General features: G+C 34.9%; 2 protein-coding genes across 3 annotated transcripts in view; both read right to left on the bottom strand.

Moving 5' to 3' along the window:
- Positions 1-2148: 2148 nt before the first annotated feature.
- Positions 2149-25014, bottom strand: part of LOC129952143 (protein Atossa) — a 115883-nt gene continuing 93017 nt past the window's right edge. For both annotated transcript variants that reach the window (XM_056064599.1, XM_056064598.1), the window contains exons 2-6: positions 17925-18972; positions 17720-17856; positions 15334-17656; positions 14900-15258; positions 2149-4846 (exon numbers count right to left, since the gene is read on the bottom strand). In XM_056064599.1, the coding sequence (XP_055920574.1) occupies positions 4651-4846; positions 14900-15258; positions 15334-17656; positions 17720-17856; positions 17925-18917 (4008 nt within the window). In that variant the 5' untranslated portion in view covers positions 18918-18972 and the 3' untranslated portion in view covers positions 2149-4650. The remainder of the gene's footprint in view (positions 4847-14899; positions 15259-15333; positions 17657-17719; positions 17857-17924; positions 18973-25014) is intronic.
- On the bottom strand, positions 11588-14889 carry LOC129952144 (sodium/potassium-transporting ATPase subunit alpha-like). Its single transcript, XM_056064600.1, has one exon. The coding sequence runs from the start codon at positions 14682-14684 to the stop codon at positions 11676-11678; it is 3009 nt and encodes a 1002-aa protein (XP_055920575.1). The 5' UTR covers positions 14685-14889; the 3' UTR covers positions 11588-11675.

Genomic DNA, 25014 nt, shown 5'->3' with positions numbered 1-25014 from the left:
TGAAAAAATTGAGTACATTACAATTTTGTTGTTGTTTTATTCTTGTTTTTTTGTTTTCTTTTTGTTTTTCACTTCCTTTTTGTGATAAAATATAATATATATATATATTTAATAATATTATTCTTATACCTATAGCTTTTGTTTTTTCTTGTTTTGTTAATATTTTAAGACATATTTGTTGTTGTTCTTTTTATTAATTATATTTAAATATTAATATGTATAATATTTTTGTTTTCTGAAAATGTTTTTCATTTTGTTTTCATTTTCGTTTAATCACAAGATACATTGATTGTTTTATTTCGTTTTATTTTTCTTTTCTTTTTTTAATTATTATTATTATTTTGTTTTGTATTATTCACAAAATAGTGTCTGTTTGTTATTGTTTGTTATAATATAAATCCGAAACAAAACTGAAACCTTAAATCTAGAGTATATTTTTTTGTTTTGTTTAAAAGAAACACAAAGAGGAATTCATAATATGTATATATTGTATTTTTTTGTTTTAATTTGAAAATTGTATTTTTAATTTAATTTTTTTGTTTATTTGCTTACAGAGTGGACTTTTGGTTTGAGTTAACAGAAAAAACTTTTATTTTTTTGCATTTTTCTATTGTGTTGTATAAAATATTTTTGTTTTTATTATTTTTGTGTGTATTTATCAATAGTCTAGAAATAAGAAAAATTAAAAAAATTAATAAAAATAATGTGAAATTAAAAATTAATAACAATCACTAGCAAGCGACGCTCATATCGTATCACAGGCATGCTCCACATCATCATTTATCATTTACCATTTGAAAATATACTTATATACTTAAAAATCTACTAATTTATTGTTATTGCTTATTTTTATTTTTATTTATTTTAGTTTGTTTAAGAAATTTTTATTTTTATTTTTAAATTGGTGTTAATGTAAGAATTCATGTTTAAAATTTAAGAGAAAGTGATATATTTTATTTAAAATTTAGAATTTGTAATTGGATAAGAAGGTCGAATTTTTGTTTGTTTTTGTTTTTTTATAAGTAAGAGTTAAGAAGGAAAAAGTTAGAATTAAACATAAAACTCATAGCTATGGACCTCAAAAAACCTCAAAGCATCGATTTTCAAGAGTCTGCTTTATGAGATTTGATCTAAATCAGTTGAGTAGTTTGTCAAGAAGGTTAGAAGACGGACAAATGTTAAATGTCCACTAGTTATATCATATTGCTTTTCTACTCGTTGCACATTTTTAATCAAAATAATAATTTTGTTTGTTTGAATTTCGAAAATTAACCTAAATATCATCTTTGGTTCGAAAAAAAACCATAATCCATAAATCTTAAGAGCTTTACATTTTTTCATGAAATTTTGTCACCGAAGAGAACCGATGATTTCACTTAAAGATTGTTTCTTGTTTTTCTTTTTAATCTAAGATTTTAAATAGATTCGAAGCTAATTTTCCCAATATGGTCACTTGCGTTTCCATCAACTTGGAGATCAAAAAAAGATAAATCTTAATTCACTATCAAATCGAATCAATTTTCATTTCATACTCCAACACGTTTAACACTAATTCTAAACAACAGCAAGTATTATTTTTGAAATATTCGTTTTAAACTATTTTGGATAAATAACCAAATTAATGAAAGTGAGGCTAGAGCCAATGGATTCTAATTAACGTATTTAATATAACATATTTATCATAATCCTTTCAATTTCTCAATCACATACCTTCTCTTTTGGAAGAAACAACAAACTTTAATTACCTACAAATTTATAACTTATAACTACGTTAATATAGTTATTGCAGCTCATTCTTTGAAATTTTCTTGTATTTTTTGAAACGTTCATACTTTGCTGATAAAGAATAAAGAGCTCAGTGAATTTTTACATGGCTCTTAAAAAACAATTACACTCTTATAAATGGAGTTTTATTTAAAACTAGTTTTATGGTAAAACAAGATTTCAATTGGTTTCGTGTTTTAAAGTTATCAACAATTTGATTTATTTAAGTTTGATTAACATCTGAATGAGATTTTTCAAAAACTTAAAACTCGTCTTGACGTTAAACTACTTTTGAAGAGATCCAGTAATATGGATTTTAAATAATATTTGAACGTTTCCGAATTGAATTTAAATTCAATATACGCCCTCTTTTTTTTAAGAACAAAGTTCAAATTTCTCCTCGTTGCAAGTTCAAATTTCTCCAAACGAATATAATGACATTTTTACTCATCGAACCTAAAACTAATTTTCTATCTCACAACTATTTTGCAGCTTAAGGTGTTACTCCATCCTAAATTTGATTAACATCTGAATGAGATTTTTCAAAAGCTTAAAACTCTTTTTTGACGTTAAACTACTTGTGAACAGATCCAGTAACATGAATTTTAAATAATTTTTTAACGTTTCCGAATTAAATTGAAATTTACTCGTAATGTACGCTCTCTTTTTTTTGAGAACAAAGTTGAAATTTCTTCTCGTTGCAAGTTCAAATTTCTGCAACCAAATATAATGTCATTTTCAGTCATTGCAGCTAAGACTACATAATTTTCCATCTCACAGCTATATTGCAGCTTAAGGTGTTACTCCATTTCAACAATTGGCACCAGATAGAACTGTTTCGGCAGTTGTCATCACCCATATGGAGGTTACCGATGGAAGAGGAATTTTCTTCGATTGGTATGAAATATACGAATTTTTTAAAATCTTAACCATTCAGTTACAAAAATCGGGGAACTCTCAAAAACAGTTTTCAAAATTTCAAAATATAATTTCAAGCAAAATAGTGCGGAAATATTTATTTTTCAAAAAGGTAAACACGTAGAGGATATGGAAACCAATGCACGGAAAGTCTTCGAATCCACATCCACAGGACAACGCAGTTGAGGAAGACGGATCAGTTGCTTGGAGTGCGCAACTGGAGCCATCTAGCTAGGGACAAAGCTAGATGGAGAAGTTTGTTGGGTGATGCCCTAGTTCACACAGGACTGTAGCGCCATCTTAAGTTAGTAAATAAGTAAGATAAAGTTAGCGTAAACTAACTCGAAGAAAATTCCTAAGTCCTAAGCCAAAAATCTACAATTCCAAGATCAAGATAATCTACGTTATCTAGACTAAACTACACTACATGACAAGCAAAAGTTTACCATCTGAGGATCTAAAAATCACACAAAAGTTTAGAGTTTCTAATCATGAGGATTTTTTTAACATAAACACCTACACCCTTTGTCACTTCTAAAATACAATTTTGCAAAAACAAATAATTACACAAATTTGTTATTAAATTTTTTGGTTTTTAAAAAAATGAGATAATTATTTTACTTCAAATATTATGAGCTCCTACATTTTTGACAATCAATACAAATTATAATTTATTCAACAAAATCAAAACAAAAATTCAAAAATATTTGCTTTGCCCAGAAATTAAAAAGAATCTGACTTTTTTGTTATTTAAAAAAATTAAAAAATAAAACTAACTTAAATATTCTTTTCTATAATGTTGAAATTTAATCACAAGAATTTTTTGTTTTTGTTTTTTTAAAGATTAAGGTTGCAATTTTTGTTTTTTAATCATAATAATAATTATAATAGAGATAATAGATAATAATTTCTTTTCTTAAAAATATTACATTCATATAAATTCTAAGGTATTATTTCTTAAACAAAAATTATTTAATACAATAAAAGCTTTCTAAATATTATCACACATACTTTGTTCACTTGAACACACTTCTTGATTATTTTAAAGTAAAGTTTAAAAAAAATTAAATATAGCCAACAGAAAAAATAAGATTTATTCGAATTGAAGTTATTTAAAAACAACAAAAAAAAAACAAGAGCTTATTAATAAAAATTTTGAACATAAAGTTGTTTTCTTTTGTTTTGTTTGTTTGTTTCGAAATAAACTTACTTTGTTGTTTTAAAATTGGCTAAAACAAAATTCCAACATCACTCAAACAAATTGAAAAAATAAAAAAAAAATGATCGATATGAGCTCGCCTTAGATGCACAGACAATTTCAACTCTGAATTAATTCTTTCTCTAGAATCCCCCCTATTTCAAAAAATATACAACATAGATGATATTTTGAAATATGTATATATAGATCTTCATTTTTGATTTTTGTTTCTTTTCTATTCAATAAAAATAATTTACCAATTTTTACTGATATAACATTTTGATATACCAAAAGGGAGAAAATAAAAATTAACAATAAAATAAATTATGATACAAAAATTACTCTGTTTTTTAAGGTATATAATAAAAAGAAATCAAAATAATCAAAAAAAAAACTAAATTCAAAAAAGTTTGTTAATTGGAGACTTTGATGAAGTTCTTCAATTTAACAACACAATATTTTTTGATTATTTCTTGTCAGATGGATGAAATATAAAATAATAAAATTACTACTCAAAATCTACAAATCTGAAATTCTTCTTTTTCAAGATTTTTTAAAAATAAAACCAACATGGAGTATAGAAATTTGAAAAGCAAAAATAATATGAATAAAATAATAATAATATTTAAAATAAAAAGAAAATAAAAACAAACAAAAAATTTGCACTAACTAAACCTACGCATACGCAATTGATTCATATGCACTTTAAGACTGTTATAAATAATAAATAAATAATGCTGCGAATGCATTTTTAATAAATTTAGCAACTACTAAATTTTATTTGGATTCTCCTGACGGGCGCTGTATTTCGGGTGATTGGGCATCACTGTGTCGGTGGTCAGATCGTTGGGTGCTTCAAGTACCCCTTTGGCGTGGGCCGCTGCCGTATCGCAATCGGTGCGACGTGAGATCAATAGACGAATATCTGTATGAAGGGTCAATCGGCCAGAACGTGATGTTTGAAATCTGAAAATTGAACAGAAAAAAAAATAATTTTATTTAATTTTGCGCCTTCAATCTAATGAAAGGAAGAAATAAAGATAAACTACACGGATTAAGAACAAATTTTTGTTTTGTATATGTGTTTCAATAGCGATTTTTTCAATCTTGGTATTGAAAAATATATAGCAGCAGTTTTTTACTGGACTTTTTACAATAATAAATAAATATAAATCTTATTTATTTCTACTCTCTTATAGACTAAGGGGCCTATTATGTAAGACAACTTAGAACAAAGTTGAGTTGTAATCCGGCAATCGGTATTACAGATCACAACTAGTTGACTGTCACAAGTCAACCAGTAGTCAACTAAAAAATGGTTGACTTTTTAAGTGTGTTCGGGGTATTATGTAAGCCAGTTGAGTTGTCTCTCAGTTGTGATTGTTGTCAAAATTCAGCAACTGATATTTACTAGTTGTGTAGTACATTTGTGTGTACAAAAAAAATTACGGTAGGCATCAACAGTTCATTGAAAACCAATTTTTTTAAGAAAATGGAGACAAAAATGTAAGTTTTCAAATAATAATATAAACATCTGTAAGAAAATAATTTTTTTAGATTAAAAATAACTAAACCTGCCCAATTCGAGAGGTTGAGCTGGCCAGAGGCAAGGGACAATTCGGTTCCACAAAAAGAACCCAAGACGAAGAATGGGAAAATATAGCTGTTCAACTGAATAGCATTGGACCACCATCATGAACAGCGAAAGAATGGAAAAGAGTAAGTTTAACTGAATGCAAAAGCCATCATTTTTCTACAAAGTATATACACATATACAGGTATGGATCCATTACAAGGGAAATTTAAAAAGAAAGCTTGCCAACAACAAGCTAAATTTGAAAACCACAGGGGGTGGTACATCACAGCATATAAGTTTAACCAATCTGGAAGAGAGCGTGGTTGGGTTGATTGAACTGCAAAAATCAGTGAATCCAACATTCAGACTGTAGTAACCTTTTCTATTTAAATAGAGATGTTGAAGACTTTTTTTTGGTGCTATGATTCGAACATGAGTTCCATCGATGCATCCTATTACTCCAGGAAATCTGGTTTTCTGGTAAAAATGAATTTTTATAAATTCATCTCATCATTTGTCATGCGAGCCTTAATCCACTGTGGACAGATACGTTCTTCTACTACGTCTAGCACTTCTTTTAACACTACCGAAACTGTTGGCTGAGCAAGGCCTAAATTAAAATCATTACCCCTGCACTTTTGGTAACTTCCTTCTGCCATGAAACGTAGGGCAGTGCAGAGTCTGAGAGTTGGTGGGATTGCGGAGGAACGCTGTGGTTGTTTCAAATGATCTTTGATTTCATTTAGCACATAAACAAATGCGTCTTTGTTGAGTCTAAAATAACTTATAAATCTGAAACAAAACGAAGACATTAAAATCAACACCCATCAAAGAATTTGTTTATAAATAATACTTTTTGTCCGATTTGTCAAATTGAAAATTTTGACATTTCTCGACGTTTCAAGGTCCCTAGAGTCAAAATAAAAGATTTTTAGAAAGTTGTTGTGCGTGCGTGTGTACGTACGTTCGCAAAGTTTCTTTCGTCGTCTATAGCTCAAGAACCAGAAGAGATATCGATTTCAAATAAATTTTGTCATACAGATAATAAGGCAGAAAGATGCAGAAAGGGCTCTCAAGAAAATTGCGAGGGTGGTTTTTTACCATAGCAGTTTGAAAAAAGGTGAAAATATTGGTTAACCCTAAATATCTTACGAACCAAAAACGTTAGAGACTTGAATTAAATTGTAAAATTTTGAAAAAAATTTAATTGGCAATTTTTTTACAAAAAAATAAAAACCGAAAAAAATTAACAAAAGTTGGTAAAAAAAGATTTTCGACTCAAATATCTTTTCAAAAATTTGAAATATTGGCTTCAAACTAATTTTATCTCATAAGAAATATTTTGTTCAACATTCGATAAAATTTTGAAAAAATCGAATTGACAGTTTTTTTTACAAAAAATAAAAACATAAAAAAAAATTAATAAAAGTTGGTAAAAATTAATTTTCGACTCAAATATCTTTTCAAAACTTTGAGATATTGGCTTTAATTTACTTTTATCTTTCAAAATTTATTGTTGTCAACATTCAGTAAAATTTTGAAAAAATTGAATTGGCAATTTTTTTACAAAAAAATAAAAACCGAAAAAAAATTAACAAAAGTTGGTAAAAATTGATTTTCGACTCAAATATCTTTTCAAAAATTTGAGATAATAGCTTCTAACTAATTTTTCTTATAAGAAATATTGTTTTCAACATTAGGACAAATTTTGAGAAAAATCGAATTGAAATGTTTTTTTACAAAAAATAAAAACCTAAGAAAAAAGGTATTAAAGTTGGTAAAAATTGATTTTCGACTCAAATATCTTTTCAAAAATTTGAAATATTGGCTTCAAACTAATTTTATCTCATAAGAAATATTTTGTTCAACATTCGATAAAATTTTGAAAAAATCGAATTGACAGTTTTTTTACAAAAAATAAAACTCCAACAAAAAAAAAAACCAATACTAAAACTTGGTAAAAATTTACTTTCGACTGAAATAGCTTTTCAAAAATAAAAATATTGGCTTCAAACTTATTTTATTTTACAGAAAATATTGTTTTCAATATTCAATAATTTTTATATAAAAATCCAACAATCCGTTTTTTCATAAAAAATAAAATCTACAAAAAATGGTACGCAAATTTCGTAAAAATTGATACGAGTACATATAGACTAACTTTTAAGCAAGACAAACGACAGACGGGATGGGAAGTTATCAGTGTGGGTCGCATCCCAGCCTCTTTTTGTTTTTTATTTTATTCCCATGAAGCAGATATACAGCTGTGGACAACTAATTAGAAACATTACTTGCTTCTCATTTCCACATTCACTTTATCGAGTGTGACTAGAGTAGCGGTATCCAAAACGGTGCAATGCAAGCGTTATTAGATAATTGTTTGAAAAAGTATCATTTGTGCATAAGTCTTTGCAAAGTACACAATAAAATTAAGGTAGAGTGTAAAAAGTGTTTGAAAATTTAACAAGCTTTTTTGTTAATTAGCTCTTACTTGAGCTGTTAAATAACTTCGCAAATTAAAGAATTTAAAACTTAAGCGAAAAAACGCGGATTAAATAAAACGCGTGTTGACTGTGCGGAACTATCGTGTGGAATGGTTTTATTTCATTTTCTTTTTCTTTTCCTTTTTCTTCTTAATTTTAAATTTTAAATAAAATATGGCCGGATGGGCGGGTAGTTTGAAATTTATACCAATACAATTTACAATTCATACAATTCAGTTCACAATAGTACACATTTTTTTTTTTAACTGATATAAATGTATTTTACTTTTAAGTTAAATTCAATATTTAAGATTTAAAATTCATTTTATAAAGTTTCGTACTAACGAAACAGTGTTCAACTAATTAGAAACAGTTAAAATACATTTGATTTGGGTGAAATAAAAATATTCTTTTTATTTTGCATTGGTAAGTAGAAAATTCTGAATTATCTGCAAACGTTTTTAAAGAATAATTTTAAAACTTTGGAGGTAATTGTGAAAATTAAAGAGTTGTGATCCTCCTACAAGGAAAGCGATTCTTGAGCTTTGGAAGCTTAAAATGTCCTATAGAGTAATTGCATCTCAAATAAACTGTTCTGTAAGGAAAGTTTTCAATGCAATTAAGCATTTTCAAAACTTCGGGAATGCTGAAAATGTACCTCGTAAGAAACGGGCCCGTAAGACAAGCTGTCAAATAGATGGAGCAATTAGTAGGCTGGCCAAAAAAAGACCCAAAAATAAGCTCCACAGAGATACAACACCAACTCTCGGTTGTATTCGATGTCCCGATAGGGCCACGCACAATCAGAAGAAGATTAGTGGAAGTTGGGTTGCATGGTCGTGTTTTTCGGAAGAAACCATTAGTAACCACAAGGCAACGTAGACTTAGAATAGAGTTCGCAAGATCACACGCCAACTGGACAGCAAACGATTGGAAGTACATAGTGTGGAGTGGCAAAACTAAATAGGATGGGTCAAGATGATGCACGATATGTCCGAAGGCCAAAAGGCGCAGCGTTCCACCCTAAATACGTTTTGCCAGTAATTAAGCATGGAGGCGACTCGCTTAACGTTTGGGGTTGTTTCTCGTGGTGATGTGGGGTTACCCCAATCCATCGAATCGATGGAACGCTGAAAGCCGTTGAATACATTGACATTCTTAAGGAACGATTAGTGGATTGGGCCAGTGATATGAAAGTTTCAGCAAGACAACGACCCCAAGCACACTGGTGAAGTTACGAAATAGTTTTTTAGGGACCAATCGATAACAGTTATGGAATGGGCATCATCAAGTGCAGACCTAAATCCGATAGAATAATAGAAGATATATAATCTTAAAGACTACTGATTAAATTAAAAGCAACATGCGGTACCTTACAAGTTTGTATAAATACCTAAAAATAACTAAATACTTACAAATAATAAAACACCTAACCACCAGAGTTTGAAAAAGTTAATAAATTAATAATAAGACTTTTAAAGGTAGTACGACTAATACTGCTATGGAAGTCAATATGATTAGCATCTGAGTTGGCCTCTCTAAGGCACCTTGTTATTGGCTCATTAAGACCATAATTTACCCTGCGAAAAGGGTCAAAAAATATACTGTGTACGCGAAGATCTCTTGTTGGAGCATATATTCTCATTAGGGACAAAAGAAAAGGACAATTTATTTGATTTTTAATAATATCTCCAATATAAATTATTCCAAAATATTTTCTCAGAGTTTCTAAAGACTGGAGACTAATTAAATTACATTTAGTAAGATAAGGAGGCATTCGTATGTTCCCATTAAGTCTAAAAATGACCAACCTGGTAAAACGCTTTTGGATTCTTTCAATTCTATTTGAGTGGATAGCATAGTAGGCGTTCCATATTACACAACAGTATTCAAGGACCGGCTTTAAATAGGGACAAAATAATGCTCTGAGTGTATAAGGGTCTGAAAATTCCTTAGAGTTACGTGAAACGAAACCGAGTAAGGAATTTCCTTTCCTGCTTAGGATCAAAGATGACAGCTAGGTCTTTTTTGTCTGTAACCCTTTGCAGTGGAATATCATCAATGTTATAAACATAGTTTATAGGTGTCAAATTTCGGCGAAAAGATAGGAAATCACATTTGGCAACATTTAGAAATAATTGATTTGAGTTACAGCAATCGGCTAAATTAATTAGGTCATTCTGAAGGAGATGGCAGTCATCGACGGATTTAATGCATCGAAATATTTGTATATCATCATTGATAAGGAGCAGAAAAAGAAGTGGACCTAACTGACTTCCTTAAGGTACTCCAGAAGTCACAATTATGGGATCAGCTATTATGTTATTAATACGCACATATTGGGTACGCCCTTCTATATAAAATTCAAACCAACTCAATATATTTGAGTGAAAACGAAGGGCCAAAAGCTTCTTTATTAAGACTGTGTGATTTACCCTATTAAACAATTTTGATAACCAGTTTCAAAGTTTTTTTTATTATATCATTGGTTAAGATTGTTAAGTTTGTAGTAGTTGACCTTCCAGAAACAAAACCATGCTTTGGAGTTTACTTCACCCATAATAAGGTTCCAAACCTTCGTAAATAGATGTCTTCGTAACATCCTAATGATGTCAAACCGTATTTCAAATGAGGCCCTTCAAAGAAGGACAGGCCAGGAACCTATAGACTCTATAATAATTTGCGAACGATTGCATTGCAGGCCAAGCAATGCAGTGGAATCCGCTCACACCAGAAGGAAGAAGAGCTGGACGACCGAGAAGCACATTGCGCAGGACAGTCGAGACGGAATCAGCGTCACTAGGCAAGAGTTGGAGGAAGCTGAAACACATCTCCGAAAACCGTACACGATGGCGCGTAGGCGTAGTAGAGGCCCTATGCCCCTCAATGGGTCTATACTCGAGTATATCAAAACGGAGTAAGAATCTTTGAATTGTCTTCTGTTTCTCTCTAAGAAACCGAGCATTTGATCGAACTTCTTTTACATCTACGACTCTTCCTAGATCTTTTTTACGATCATCGCGTTCTAAACGTACATAATTTGGATCATAATTAAACAGATATAAACACAAAATAAAAGACATGGAGAAGATACAAAGATTGATAGTATGTCATTAATAAATAATAGAAATAATAATGGACCCAAATGACTACCTTGTGGGACGCCAAATGAGGCACACATATTATCAGAACAGCAGTCTTCTATTTTTACTATCTGAGCCCTACAATGAAATCCAAGCGAATACAATTTATGTAAAGTCAAATGCTTTGTCAAAATATGTGAAAACAGATGATAGTTTGGAGTGAACTTCAAAGTTATTTATGATGTAATTAGTCATTAAAGATAAATTAGTCACTGTTGATTTACCTGACACAAAACCATGGCCTAGCCGAGCCGAGTTCCAGTTAGGAAAACAAAATTTCAAATGGGATCTAATAGTGGAGACTTAGTAATACTATCTAAGTATTCTATTTCAAATAAAATTAGGCCTTATGAAAAACGTTGTTAGTACTCTTCGCCAAGACTCTGAATTGTACAAATATTAACTGACATTTTGTCCGAACTTAACCGAGGCCAAAATGAAGGCCAGCCCGAACAAAAAGTTCATATTAAGAAATAAGAACAAAAAGAAGGATTCACTTGTGTTTGTGATTTGCACCTTTGAGAATTTATTTTAAATTAATTGATTAAATTTAGAAAACAAACAAAACTCAAACAAACAATATTAAAACAAAATTAATAATAAGTCTCTCTCTCAATCCATCCTCCTGGATTTTTTCTCATTAAATATCTACGTCCTTCGTCGTAGAAAAAAAGCAACAAACTAAATGGAATTCCAGGCAACCACCATCGAAATTTTATGGGGTATGACTTCAGACTCGTCTGCATGCCAGGCCCATAGCACAAGAAAAGAGTTATAGCAGTTTCAAAGATGAGTGCAAAATTAAGAACCCAATTTCTCATTCCCTGTTCGAGAATTGATAAACGCCGAGTTTTACATATGAGCAAATCACACCATTGCACAGTAACTATGGCCACGAAAAACGCTGTATTGCAATTATGTTCGAGAATCTTTCGATCGTAATAAGTCCATTCTTGACCATAAGAGTCTGGGAGATCATTGATGGCTGGGGAATTCCACTTTTCACGAATGCCAACGAGTCTTTGCGGTAGAAATCCATTCTCGGCCATGACAATGAAGTAGGAAAAAAATCCGGCAGCTGCTTGAATGAATCCAACTTGGCCGTAGGCCATGAGAAGCAACCTCTCATTAACGAGTTTATCGGTGAGTGCATTTCTGGGCTTGCGCCTCATGATATCGGTCTCAGCTGATTCATAAGCTAGAGAAATAGCTGGCAGTAGATCTGTTCCCAAATCAATGCAAAGAATGTATACTGTCGTCAGAGGCAGGGGGATCCCTGCGATGACGTAAACTAAAAACGGTGACATCTCAGCAACATTCGTTGTCAGGGTGTAGTTAATGGATTTCTTCAAATTATCAAAAATCAATCGACCCTCCTCGACTCCAACGACAATTGAAGCAAAATTATCATCCAGTAGAATCATGTCGGCGGCATCTTTGGAGACATCAGATCCTGTGATGCCCATGGCTATCCCTATGTCGGCTTTTTTCAGAGCTGGCGAGTCATTTACACCATCACCAGTTACAGCAACTACAGAACCCATGCGTTGGAAGCCTTCAACAATAATGAGTTTCTGTTGCGGTGAAGTTCTCGCAAAGACAATCTCCGAGTGATGTGCCAATATAGCATCGATTTGCTCCGACGATAATAGCTTTAAATCAGAGCCATGAACAACGGCGGCTTTAGCCTCAAATGGATTGACTTCCTCGACCGCGATGTTTAATCGAGAAGCTATATCTTCAACTGTCTCACTGTCTTCAGAGATGATTCCGACTTCTCTGGCTATGGCTTTAGCAGTGATGGGGTGATCTCCTGTGACCATTACTACCTTGATGCCTGCAGATCGACATTGTTCAACTGCATACGGCACCGTAGCCCGAGGCGGGTCTATCATAGAAATCAACCCTACAAAACGTAGATTTTCAACTGGGAAATTGACGGATTCAGTATCAAAAACATAGCCAGGTGGATATTCCTCAGAGGGGAGAATATAATCACAAAATCCCAAGACCCGTTCACCCATGCCTCCCAGCTCAAGATATGCATTATTAAAAGCCTCATACATTTCTTCGTTCATTGGCTGTTCCTCCCCATGGACGAATATCGTCGAACAACGCACCACAATTCGCTCTGGAGCTCCTTTCATCACTAACAAATATCTCATATCGTTAGGATCTTCAGTTTCATGGATCGACACTTGATATTTATCTGTCGAATTGAATGGAATCTCGGCTACTTTTGGATTCCTTCTACGAGTGTCCATGCTATTGCCCAACTCTAGCTCCATACACTTCAGCAACGCAGCCTCCGATGCATCGCCATTCACTTTTCTTCGCATTATTGGAATATCGTCTTGATTTATTCCAAACTCGGCACGATTACAAAGAACTGCCACTCTTGACAAGGCCTTGAATCCTGGATTCTTCTTATCAAACTGGTTGCCACTTTGATCTTCTGTCGTGTCGGCATTGATAATCTCATTGTCGAACCACAAATGGGACACAGTCATTCGATTTTGAGTTAGTGTCCCGGTTTTATCCGAGCAAATTGTCGAGGTGGAACCTAGAGTCTCAACAGCTTCTAAGTTCTTGACCAAACAGTTTTTTCCAGCCAAGCGTTTTGCAGTGAGAGTTAGACAAACAGTCACAGTGGCTAGGAGACCTTCGGGTACGTTGGCGATAATGATAGTCATCATGACGACAATGGCTTCCAAGAAATGATAGCCAATTGCCATCGGTATCAAGAAGAATACAATTCCCAAGACAATGGACCCAATGGTGATTAAAAATGTGAAGTGTTCGATTTCCTTGGCAATGGGAGATGCTCCAACTGTAAGTTGCGAAGCCAAGCCGGCAATTCGTCCGACGACAGTTTCATTCCCACGATTTATAACAATACCTCTGGCAGTTCCCTCGACAGCGCTCGTTGAAAAAAAAGCCAAATTCTTCGTTTCCAAGGGATTATCATGGGTGCATTGAGTTCCCCGTGGTATTGGTTTAGACTCCCCAGTCAAAGACGAATTATCGACTTTGAAGTTGCTGGCTTTGATTATGCGGATATCCGCTGGAATTCTATCACCAAACTTCACATCGACCACGTCACCCAAAACAACATCTGAAACATTCACAACAGTCTTTTCACCTTCGCGGATGACAATCGCAGCTGGTGGCAGGAGCTTCTTGAAGGAATCCATGATTTTGGAACTTTTAACTTCCTGAAAATAGGCAAATATCCCTGTCACCGAAACAACTACGACTAATGCTGTAGCCAGAACAAGATTATCTTCTTTAGGATCTGAAGAGCCTTGACCTTCAATAACATAGGCTAAAACACACAGAGCTGCTCCTATCCATAAAACAATAGCAAATCCGCCACACATGTGTTGTAAGAATCTCTTCCATTCCGAAGTTTGGTTGGCTGGATTCAAGGTATTTGGTCCATCCCGTTCGAGAAGTTCTAGTGCTCTAGCGTGGGTCAGTCCTTCAGTGGGATTTGTTTCAAATTTTTCACACAGTTCATCGAGTGAAATTTTATGGCAATCGGTTTCTATTTCTTTTTTCAAACTGTCTAGATTTTCAGGTACCTTTTTGGAAACCTTCATTGCTTCTTCGGATTTTGTTTAGCTTTTTTATAAATTCAAAATTTCTGCTACAATTTTGATGTTTTTAAAATTATTCACAGAGCTATTCCTGATGACGCAATTTACAGTACAGTGAAAAGCTCAAAAGATAAAGTTTGTTCTTGGACCCTATCCCAACCCTATCCTACACCTCTATTAAATTACGGGATGACCAAATTCAAAAATTTAAATCTCACCTCAAATGAATTGAATATCGCAGGCGCTTCATGTGCTCGCTGGATATCATGTGTCCCAAACTGCTTCCTCCATGCATTCGAGATATCATAGACATTGCAGCACCTCTGCATCCAGATACTTCTGTAGGCCTTTCACTCTCCTGCTGCTGCTGCTGTGACGATGACATTGACGTAGACGACGACGATTCTTCAGCCAATACTCGCTGACGGATAAAAGTCTGATGCCACGGTGGCATATCTCGAAAATCATAAGGTATCACAAACATACGCACTACCGTCCCCATTGGATTCAAAAGTGTGGCTTGTACAGTTCCGATGCTTGGTATTAAGTAGCCTTTCCTTGGCAAACGTATTTCGCACTAGAAATGAAAACAAAAATCACATTTAGCAAATTTTGGAAAAGGCAAGAACTGAAAAAACAAAAAATATTTTACCACATATGGTGTGCTAAGAGCTTCACCACGCAACTCATAGAAATAAGCCGCTGCGGGTATAGTTAGCTGAGTGGGACAAAAAGCTCCCGATGCACCCAACAACACCCGGAATCCAGCAACTTCCATCTTTGGCGCAAACCTTCTCTGTAACAGACTCTCTTCCAAATTACCCAGCAACGCTCGTCGTCCGAATGCAGAAATTCGGGAACGAAATTTAATTGGCGAAGACGCAGGACTATAAACACCCGCTTCAAGTTCCTCATCGGAGAACTGTTCGTCAGACCCCAGTGACGATCGATCCGAACGATCGGACAAATGTCGAGATCGTCTCTTGTAAAAGGCAGCTTGTTTAGCAAATCGCGGCGATAGTGAAGGCGAATTTGGCAGTGTTGGCGCCGAATAGGATTTCTGAACTCTGATGCTCGCCTCCGGGGATGGAAGATTTATTGTCGTCGTCGTCGTCATCGTCGTTGTCGTCATTCCGTTTGCATTTCCGTTTCCATTTGCACTTAAACTTCCACTTCCATTAACATCAAATGTAAATGTTGTAACCTCTGACGGTGATGGACAGGAACTTATCGGTATGGGCGATGATGAGTTCCCTGAGCAAAAGATCTGTGTTAGATTAACCTTTGGCAGGTTACGCATCTTCTTGTCTCCCGACGACGACGACGAACCGTTGAGAATTTGAAGACGATTTGGCTTTGCGCTAGATTGAGCTGAATTTGTTCCTACACCATTGACAGATGCTTGTGATGTTGGAGTTTTGAAATGTGTTATCGCAGTTGGCTGGTGGTGGTCAACGCCATTACCACAATTCGAGATGTATATCGGCGGTGGGGGCGAAGATTCTTCCTTGATGGCAGTGTTAGGGTTTTTGACTTGATTCCATACATGTTGGCTATCACCGTCCTCCTCCATTCGAAATGAGGTCATTCCGCAATCACACGGCGGACCGTCTCCATTGGCGCACATTCCATTCTTGTTGCCATTGGTGCAATTGTTATTGTTGTTCTGGTGTTGTGCCTCCATTTCCACATCCTTGCCTCGGAAGTGATGTTGCGTCTTCTGGCGTTTGCACACTTGACAATCGCTTATACTGTTGCTGCTTCGCCCTGCCTGGTGGACCATTGCTGGTGAGTTGTTATTATTGCGATTCCGCGCCACCTTCGGAGTCCGCTGAATGGCGCGCAACAACAAATCGGCCTTATTCAACGGAGTTATTTCGGCGAAGTTTTCATCACAGTTCATGCACACAATGGACATCTCATTGCCACACAGATCACAGCTGGGGTAGGTGGCCGATTGGAAAAAGTTCGCCGTTTGGGTGCCAGTTGAGATCATTTCTACGATTTGAGTTTGTTGAACGACGCCGCCGCTGCCCCCTCCTCCTCCTCTGGCTAAACTGCTCGGCGGCGAAGGCCGATATAACGGTGGGCGGATTGAGTTTATCGAACCATATTCGGGCAGCGTCTGCTGCTGGCCATGATTGGGCACATCAGCGGCGAACGACTCGTCCAGCACACAATTGATCTTCTCGTCTAGCTGCATGTGTTGATATTTGTTGCTCGAGTCCTGAGACCCTTCTGACGCTGATGCTCCATTCTCCGAGAGCGTCGATTTGCATGTCTTTTTGTCGCGCTTGAGCATTCGTTTTTTGTACTTCAATAGCTGACGCTCGCGGTGGGACAATGTGGCATCTGAACTTCCATCTTCGTCGTCGTACATACAATTATTGCTGAGTTTTTGGTTTTTGTCCATGCACTCATCACGACTGCTTGAACTGTTGATCGATGATGTTAGCGAAGTCGATGGCAGTTGGCTCATCGAAGCTCTGCGAACGCTTTGCTTCTCTACTAAATTGTTTGACGCAGCTGAACAATTATTATCACTGCCCATAGGTGTTACACTACTAAACAAGGCACCGATGCCTGCTACAGGAGCGGTAGCAGCCACAGTCGAACACTCGCCCACTCGTGGGATGCCGCTGTGGATGCGTGGAAGACTTTTGACGCAAACCGAAAGGCACGTAGCTTCTGAGATGACTACATTTGGGAAATTATGCACATTCGGTTTGTTGTTGAAGCTGGCAGTTGAATCGTATGTTTTGATTCGGTAGAATATATTCAAACGTGGTCGATGGCCGCCAGATGGCGGGGAACCACTTAGTCCCGCCTTAGATGGAAATAGTATACGTCCGGTATCGAAGACGGCTTGATCGGATTTCTTAATGAGATCACACCAGGCATAGATTTGTGAGAAATACAACTGACTACGGATGGCACTGCATAACGAAGGAAGTGTCATTGTTGGTCCGGGAGTTCTAAATATAAATAAAGAGTTGTTATTTATTATGCTCTCAAACTGCCAAAGGTGGGTACTATACCTTTCTTTCTGTGCGATAATCCATTGTTCCAGCAGAATCTTTTGTGTAGCTGGTCCTAGATAAACTTCTATGCAAATCGGTTCTCCTCGGGCCATTATTGCTTCCATCTCTTGACAATATGTGCGCCAACGTATGCACTTTAAAAGAAGGATAAAGGAACATTAATTTTTTTTGTTGAGACGTTGAAAAACTAACGGTTACTTACAATTTTAATACCATATGATATATCACAGATATGATCCTCAGCATCAGCGGCTTCGCCCTTAGCCAAGCCCATTTTTCTAAGGAATTGATCACAATGTGGCCCCTGTTTGGGACTTGTTGTAGTATTACAACCATTACTGCTGCCATTACTTCCTCCAGATAATTGTTGTTGTTGTTTTTTATTTGAACTTGAACTCGATGGCAAATCTGTGGTGGTATTGCAGCCATTTGGACTTCCCTCGATGCTGCAGCAGCTGTTGCTTGTTGCCGATGACGACGATGTCGATGAGGCCAGCGAGGAGTTAATGGCAAAGGGATTGGCCAGACGCAGAGGCGATGTGAAATATGACGTATATTTGGGCGATGTTGTAGCGGCAGTTGGCACTAGAGGCGACGTTGGCGACGATGCCAACATCGTATACCCATAGTTGGGTGTATTGTCTGGTGATGCCCTCAAGCATGTAGTGGCAAGTGACTGTAAGGTGTGAAGCTTCTCAGCTATTGGCGAAGGCACCGGACGGTGATGATAGACGAGTGTCATCCTACGATCTAGATCAGCCGATTGGTCATCATCGGCCCCAACGGCAATCGCTTCCAAGGCCATCTCGCGGCTGACTGTTGGCGATGATTGTCGCAGTTGGCAGATTTTTTGTGTCCAACGTTGGTGAATCGTGTCTGGCTGCATGCTGTTTGTGTTTGTTCGTGCCGCAAATAGTGGCATTGACTGAGCATTTGGATTCATTGTAATGTTGACCACGTGTGATGAGCGTGGAGTATCCTGGCCTGTGGTCGTCGCTGCTGTGGCTGCGGCGGTGGCGGCGTGTGACCTTCGTTGGGCGGCCGCCGCCGCTGCCAACGTCTTGGTCAAGCCCAATGGCATGGCAAACTCATCCTCGGACAAGGCACGTCCCTCCAAGACGAGTGATGCAATGCCAATTACCACCGCCGAAGTGGTCTGGGTCGTAGGCGTATTCGAAGCTGTTGTTGGAATCATTCTGGCAGATCTGGATGATGCTATTGATGAGGAGGAGCAAGATGACCACGACGATCTGAGGGCGAAACAGGAAAGGATAAAGGATTTAGTACTGCAGTTATTATCACGTAACATTTGAGATTATTAAAATACGGAGCAACATGTTTAGAGAAGTGAGTGTGTTGCGTATGCGATGACGGTTATCAAGGAAATGATGCTGCTACAGCAAGAGCTCCTTGCTCCAACTGCAATTGCAACTAAAAATGAAAATGAAACGCTTTTTAACGAAGAAGATTTTTCAGATCTAGGTCATGGTCCAAAAAAGAGAGCAGAGCAGTTGAGAGCATACTTTAGGAGAGTAGAGGAGCAAAGGAGGTGAACACGAGCCACCAACAGCCACCATCATCAGAAGGAGCATCAACATGACACCAAAGACCAAAAAACCAATTTGTGGGCAAAGTATGAAAATGAAAATACATTTTCTATGAAGCAGGCAGAGATCTCACACTTTTTTTCGAGAAGCATAAAAGTTCTCTTCTTTGCCACTCTTATCGTCGTCGTCGTCGCGCGGCGGAAACTAGGTCAGAGCATTCAACAACAACATACGATGAGTAGAAGAGGTGAAGGAGGTTGGTGGCGGGCGTTGGGTCGATGTTGGTTGGCGTTGGCGTTGGCTTTGGCTTTTGCTTGGCTGTTGTTATGTGTTTTGTGGAAAAAACGAAGGTGCAAAGAGTTGAGTTTTCTGCATGGCAACTATGTCGGAACTCAAAAGGGTGATGAGAAGTTAGCTAAGAGACGAATGTGCAGTAAAGCTATATTTAATGTATCTATTTATAGATAGGTTTTTATTTTATGTAGGGTTCTAGTTTAGTTATGTTTTCAATTTTTTTTTAAGGTTATCTGTCTAAATGAAAAGTGTAGAGTGGAGTGGAATGGAAGGAGGCAGGAAACTAAATTGGGAAAATATTAAAGAGGACATCAGTGTTTTGTGTACTTTAAAAGTAATTGAAGTGCCTAGTTGGGTACCTACTTAATGAAAGAAGTGGGGACAGCGACAATTTAATGTTGGATCAAAGGATGAAAGGTTTAAGGAAGCAAAAAAGAACGAATAGATGGATAAGGTCAATTGCAGGTATGCATAATTTATATGCACAGCTACAAAGTAATTTTAAATTAATGATTTTTCTATGAGAGACTGCTTTTTGATTAGTGGCTTGGGTATGGACTGTGGGGTATTTGAAGGTTTAGTCTTAACCCAAAACAATCAAATCGGGATTTCAAATCCAGAAATTTCACAAATGTCTCCTTTTTTTAAACAGAATGGCCGGGAATGCTTCCGAATTGCCAAATATAGGTTGTTTTTTTAGAAGTATAGAACGTTAAGTTGGCAATACAATTTTAGCTGACGGCCATTTTGACAGCTGTCAAGTGATTTGTGGCTGAATCACAAACACGCCGTAGCTTCGGCTTCACCTGACGTTTACGAGTTCAGGTATAGGAATTCAATGCAATGCTATCACAATGGAGCTTCGAACTCACGTTTCGTTTGACAATCGTAAGGAAAAGAAGGTAATGTGACTCCAAAATTAAGCTCTAGTTAAATTACCTGAACATTTGCTTTGTCTGACAGCTCGACAGCTGTAAACAAATGTCAACAAACAAAATATTTGCTCTTTGGAGGGATGAAATAATAGAAATGTCGAAGCAGGCCCACCGTAACGCAGACGAAGTCTAAGTTGAAGCGTGTTTGTGATTCAGCCATTATTTTCAATTCAAAATTGATTTATTGAAGGAAAAGTTTAAACAACCGCATGAGTTCACGTTACGAATACGTAAATTGGTCACTGGCCTAGTCTGCGCCGAGAAGCCCAAAACGATTGACTCCTTGGAGGACAACATATGTACGTCCTCGTTACCTTGTTATGCCAAAAATCATATTTAAATTATAATGCCAGGAGATTATTTTTCGAAATGGAAGAAATTTCAAGTTAGCCTAGAAAAAAACAATCTTTCTTTCAAATTTCTATACCTACAAAAAAAAAAACCTTTAGAAACAACATAAAGCCGCTTGCACATGTGCTACGAACTGCGAACTGTGGATATTCGCATTTTTTTACTTTTGTTTTACATGGGCTTTATTTCTATTCGCAGACTGCGACGAATTGTCAATTTATATTTACCCCTTAAGTTAAGTTAAACGCAAACAATTTATTCGTTGCAGTGTGGATGGTATGTGGAACGCGAATAGAGTTTGACAGTTCGTAGCAACCACACTGCAATTCGTTACTACTAAATTGTTTTAACAAGTCTTTGTGTTTAAGAGAAAATAAATGCAAATTTTATTATCCTAACATGAGTGTCAATTGGTTTCTTATATGTGTTTGTTTGAAATTGACTTTTTGAAATGTGTAAAATCACATTTGTTCGTCCATTCGTTCATCCGTTGTTCGCTCTCATGTGCAAGGCCCTACTAATAGGTGGAAAATTATTTTATTTTAAACTACAAAATAAACTCTAGTGCAACCTTCTGAACCAACAAACTGACAGTTCTTTTTCTAGTTATAAGTTCAATTGCCTTTTAACTTGAATTCAAAATCAGCCAGAAGTGCCTTCACAGTTAAAATGTCACTTTTCTGTGGAAAGATTTCTTGAAATTATTTATTTGTTGAAGTGTTTTATTAATATTTTATCTTAAAAATTAGCAATCAAAAACTTAACTATAAATTTAAGTTTAAAATGACATTTCTTGTTTGAAAAGAACTGTCATTTTGGTACCAACCAAAAAGTGTGCTTTTTGAATCTATCAGCGCCAATAGTCAAATTCATTTAATTATTTATTGGGCCTGTTCTTTTTTATACTCTGGTTAACTATTGTAGCTTGTACACTTCAAGATTTAAACCAATATGACATTGGCTGCGTTCAATCTCGTGTTGGATAGGGTATCTTGGATAGATTTTAAGATAATTTGTTGAACGAGTTGGATAAGTATTGAGATATGTCAAAAAATAAAAACAACTTTCAGCTGTTCACAAAACGCAGAGAAACATTTAAGCTTCTAAGTCAAAATTGTTGTAAGATAAAATATTTAATGGATAATTCAACTGATTCGTCGGACGATGATGAATTGATAGGTGCGTAAGAATTTAATAAATAAGGCATAACAACATCTGCATTCTGTAATCTATTTTAAATTTCCTCTTAGCTCAATTGGAATTCTATACGATTAATAATTTGCTTGCGAAATCCCCCGTTTTAAACGATTTACATTTAAAAAATACCTGAAATCAATTTTCAAGTTTCTTGAAATTCAACCATGTGTTGTCAGCTGTTCTGTCAGATACCTGCATACCCCAGAAATTCTTAGATAAGTTTGAATTCCTTTTTTGACATCTCAGCTGTTTATGATTAGCTGTTATTTTACACGTAAAACACTTACAAAAAGGTACCCGGATACCCTATCTGCTGAGATTGAACGCAGCCATTACTACGTAGTTTCTAAACTGTTGAAGGGTCAAATATATACGATTTCTAACAATCAAAAACTCAGCTGAAATGATGTGTTCAACGTGTTGAACTGTCAAAATTAATAATTTGTTTACAAACAAGCATTTTTGTTTTGTCTTGGAATAAAACAATAAAATAAAGACAATTTGTCATTGTATAATATAACAAAACAATAAAATCATCATTTTTTTTAAACAAACAAACTTCGTTCCATTTTTACTAAAAATCGAAGTTTACAACACTCAAATATCAAAAGATAACAGCTTCAAAAGTGACAGGTGAACAATTAGCTGGTTAGTTAAAATTAAAGTTTTAAATGTGGACATTTCAAATTAAGAACTAGGTTCTATAATAAAGCTAATAATAAATAAGCACTGTCAGATGTTTATGTTAATATAAAAAAGAGTGAATTCACCCAAAAACTCAGGTTTGACAGATTTAACTCTAATTTAAAAAAAAAAAAGTCAAACATTTCATATTAAAAATAACTTTATTTTAATTTTTAAATGTTGTCAACAAGTACCCTAATAAAATGTTGCTTCGATACATGTTTAGACTCTTTTCAACCCACACGTGATTCATGACCTGCATCCGCGTAATCATGTTACAAAACACAACTATATATACATACGCTTATACATAAACACTGTTTACAAAAAAAAAAAAACAATACATCCTCAATAAAAAACATATGATTGACATATACACATAACAATACCACCTCAAACGAAAAAATCAAAAACATCAAGTGCACGTGCTCTTTGCAATTTCGAAAAATTCATATATTCTCGAATTTTTCGAAGAGAAACTTTTTCTTCTCAAATTGAAGTGTGAGAAGAGATACCATTAAATGCAAGTGCAAGTGGCAAAGCAACAATCATCAACTAAACCAGCTGATTGCTGCTTCTGCTTATGACAGCGATAAAGTTAGAACGAGAAAGAAATCAAAACAAAGTTTATGTGTTTTTAATGTTCTGCTAGAAAGATAAAGACAAATAGATTGTTGCAATTTAAAAGAAAAGGGAAAGCTTTCGTTGTGTATTTCTTCTATTTTTATTCACTATAAATATTTTTCTCTCTCTCTCTGTCTCTCACTCATATGATTTAAGAAAAAATGAGAATCGGATAAAAAAGGAAAAGCAAAATAAAAAAAAAGAACAAAGAAAGTAAAGACAACAAATCTTGAACTATTTTTGTTGTTGTTGTATCTGTTTGTGGGTAGGTGAGTTGAGTATACTGTGTTTGTGTTATCATCTTCAAACAGCTGATTTTTGTTTGCAAGCAGAAAAGAGAATGTGAAAAGGAAATTGAAAAAAAAGAAACAAAACTTGTGGGGATGAAAAATGAATATAAATTGAGAAATTGTATCTTTATCTGGTTTTGTATTGTTTTTGTTTTTTAGTTTTTTTTTCTTATGTGTGTGGATTTTGTTTTAATTTTTGTTTTTAAATAATCGAGCTGGAAATGGAAACGTGGAATGGATTTTATATAGACATTCATATCTACCTAGCTTTTATTAAACGTAGGTACATATTATGGCATTGTTCTTTGTTCTGAAAAGCCTTGAGCACAGTTAAACAAAAAATATAGGAAGCTAGGTAGGTAAATGGATAGCTAAGCTATATGTACATATATATATTTATGCAAGAATATGGAATTTGATTGTTTAAAAAAAAAACGTAGATTGCATAATGGTAGATATTCTAAACTTAAGGTGTGGTAGATAAGTACCTACTTACTCACCTCCCTGTCACTTTCCTTCTTAAGTATAAATTAGCATTTGTTTAACAAATAAAATCATTAAAACAAACAAATTAACAAAGCTTTTTAAATTTATATGACTTATTGTAGTGAGATGAACATTTTAAGAAGATAATAAGGTAGTTTATGTGGAACCTTCATACCTACACATATGCAGGAGGAGGTATAAATAAGTAGCAATGCCTTCAAAATCATAGCCGTTGAATGCGTTTTTACCTAAACCATGTTCCTTTGAAAGTCTCCACTAGTGGAAAAAAACAGTGGTTTATTTTCGTTTCAGCAATAAAATTGTATGTAAGGGTTGCGCCCTACACTTCAATACATCTTAAAAGACTCACTTATTATTTATTAGTAAGTTAAAATGACTTAAACCTTTGTCTAGTGTTTAAAAAAGTTCCTTTTTATTATTAAATAAAACTCTAAGAAACATTTTAAAAATGTGTTGAGTAACTCTCTCTCTATTTGACATTTGGCTTTGTTACACTTTGTGGTGAATTCACAAACAATAGTGACAGCAAACAATTTACTAGCTGTCAGATAAATTGTCACTTGAAAATGAATTTTGAACTTCAGAAACTAAACCTTTTCATTTGAACTGGGATGTATTTATCTATCTTGAATAAACATATGTATATAGGTACATTATTTACATCTAAAAATACATATATATCTATCTTTTTGTATAAGTGACAGCTACTCAAAGTAGATAAAGAAGTTATAAAGGGTGAAAAGATAAAAATAAATACATACTCGTATTTTACAATTATTGCACACTTGGTGGGCTTGGTAGACTCATGGACTGGTATCCCACCAGCTGATTGTGTAGAGATAGCTTCTTATTCGTATATAAGT

Source organism: Eupeodes corollae, chromosome 3 (genome assembly GCF_945859685.1).
Source record: "Eupeodes corollae chromosome 3, idEupCoro1.1, whole genome shotgun sequence".
In the NCBI taxonomy this organism is placed as follows: Eukaryota; Metazoa; Arthropoda; class Insecta; order Diptera; family Syrphidae; genus Eupeodes; species Eupeodes corollae.
Note: the sequence above shows the minus strand (reverse complement) of the source record. Positions and strands in the feature narration are given on the sequence as shown.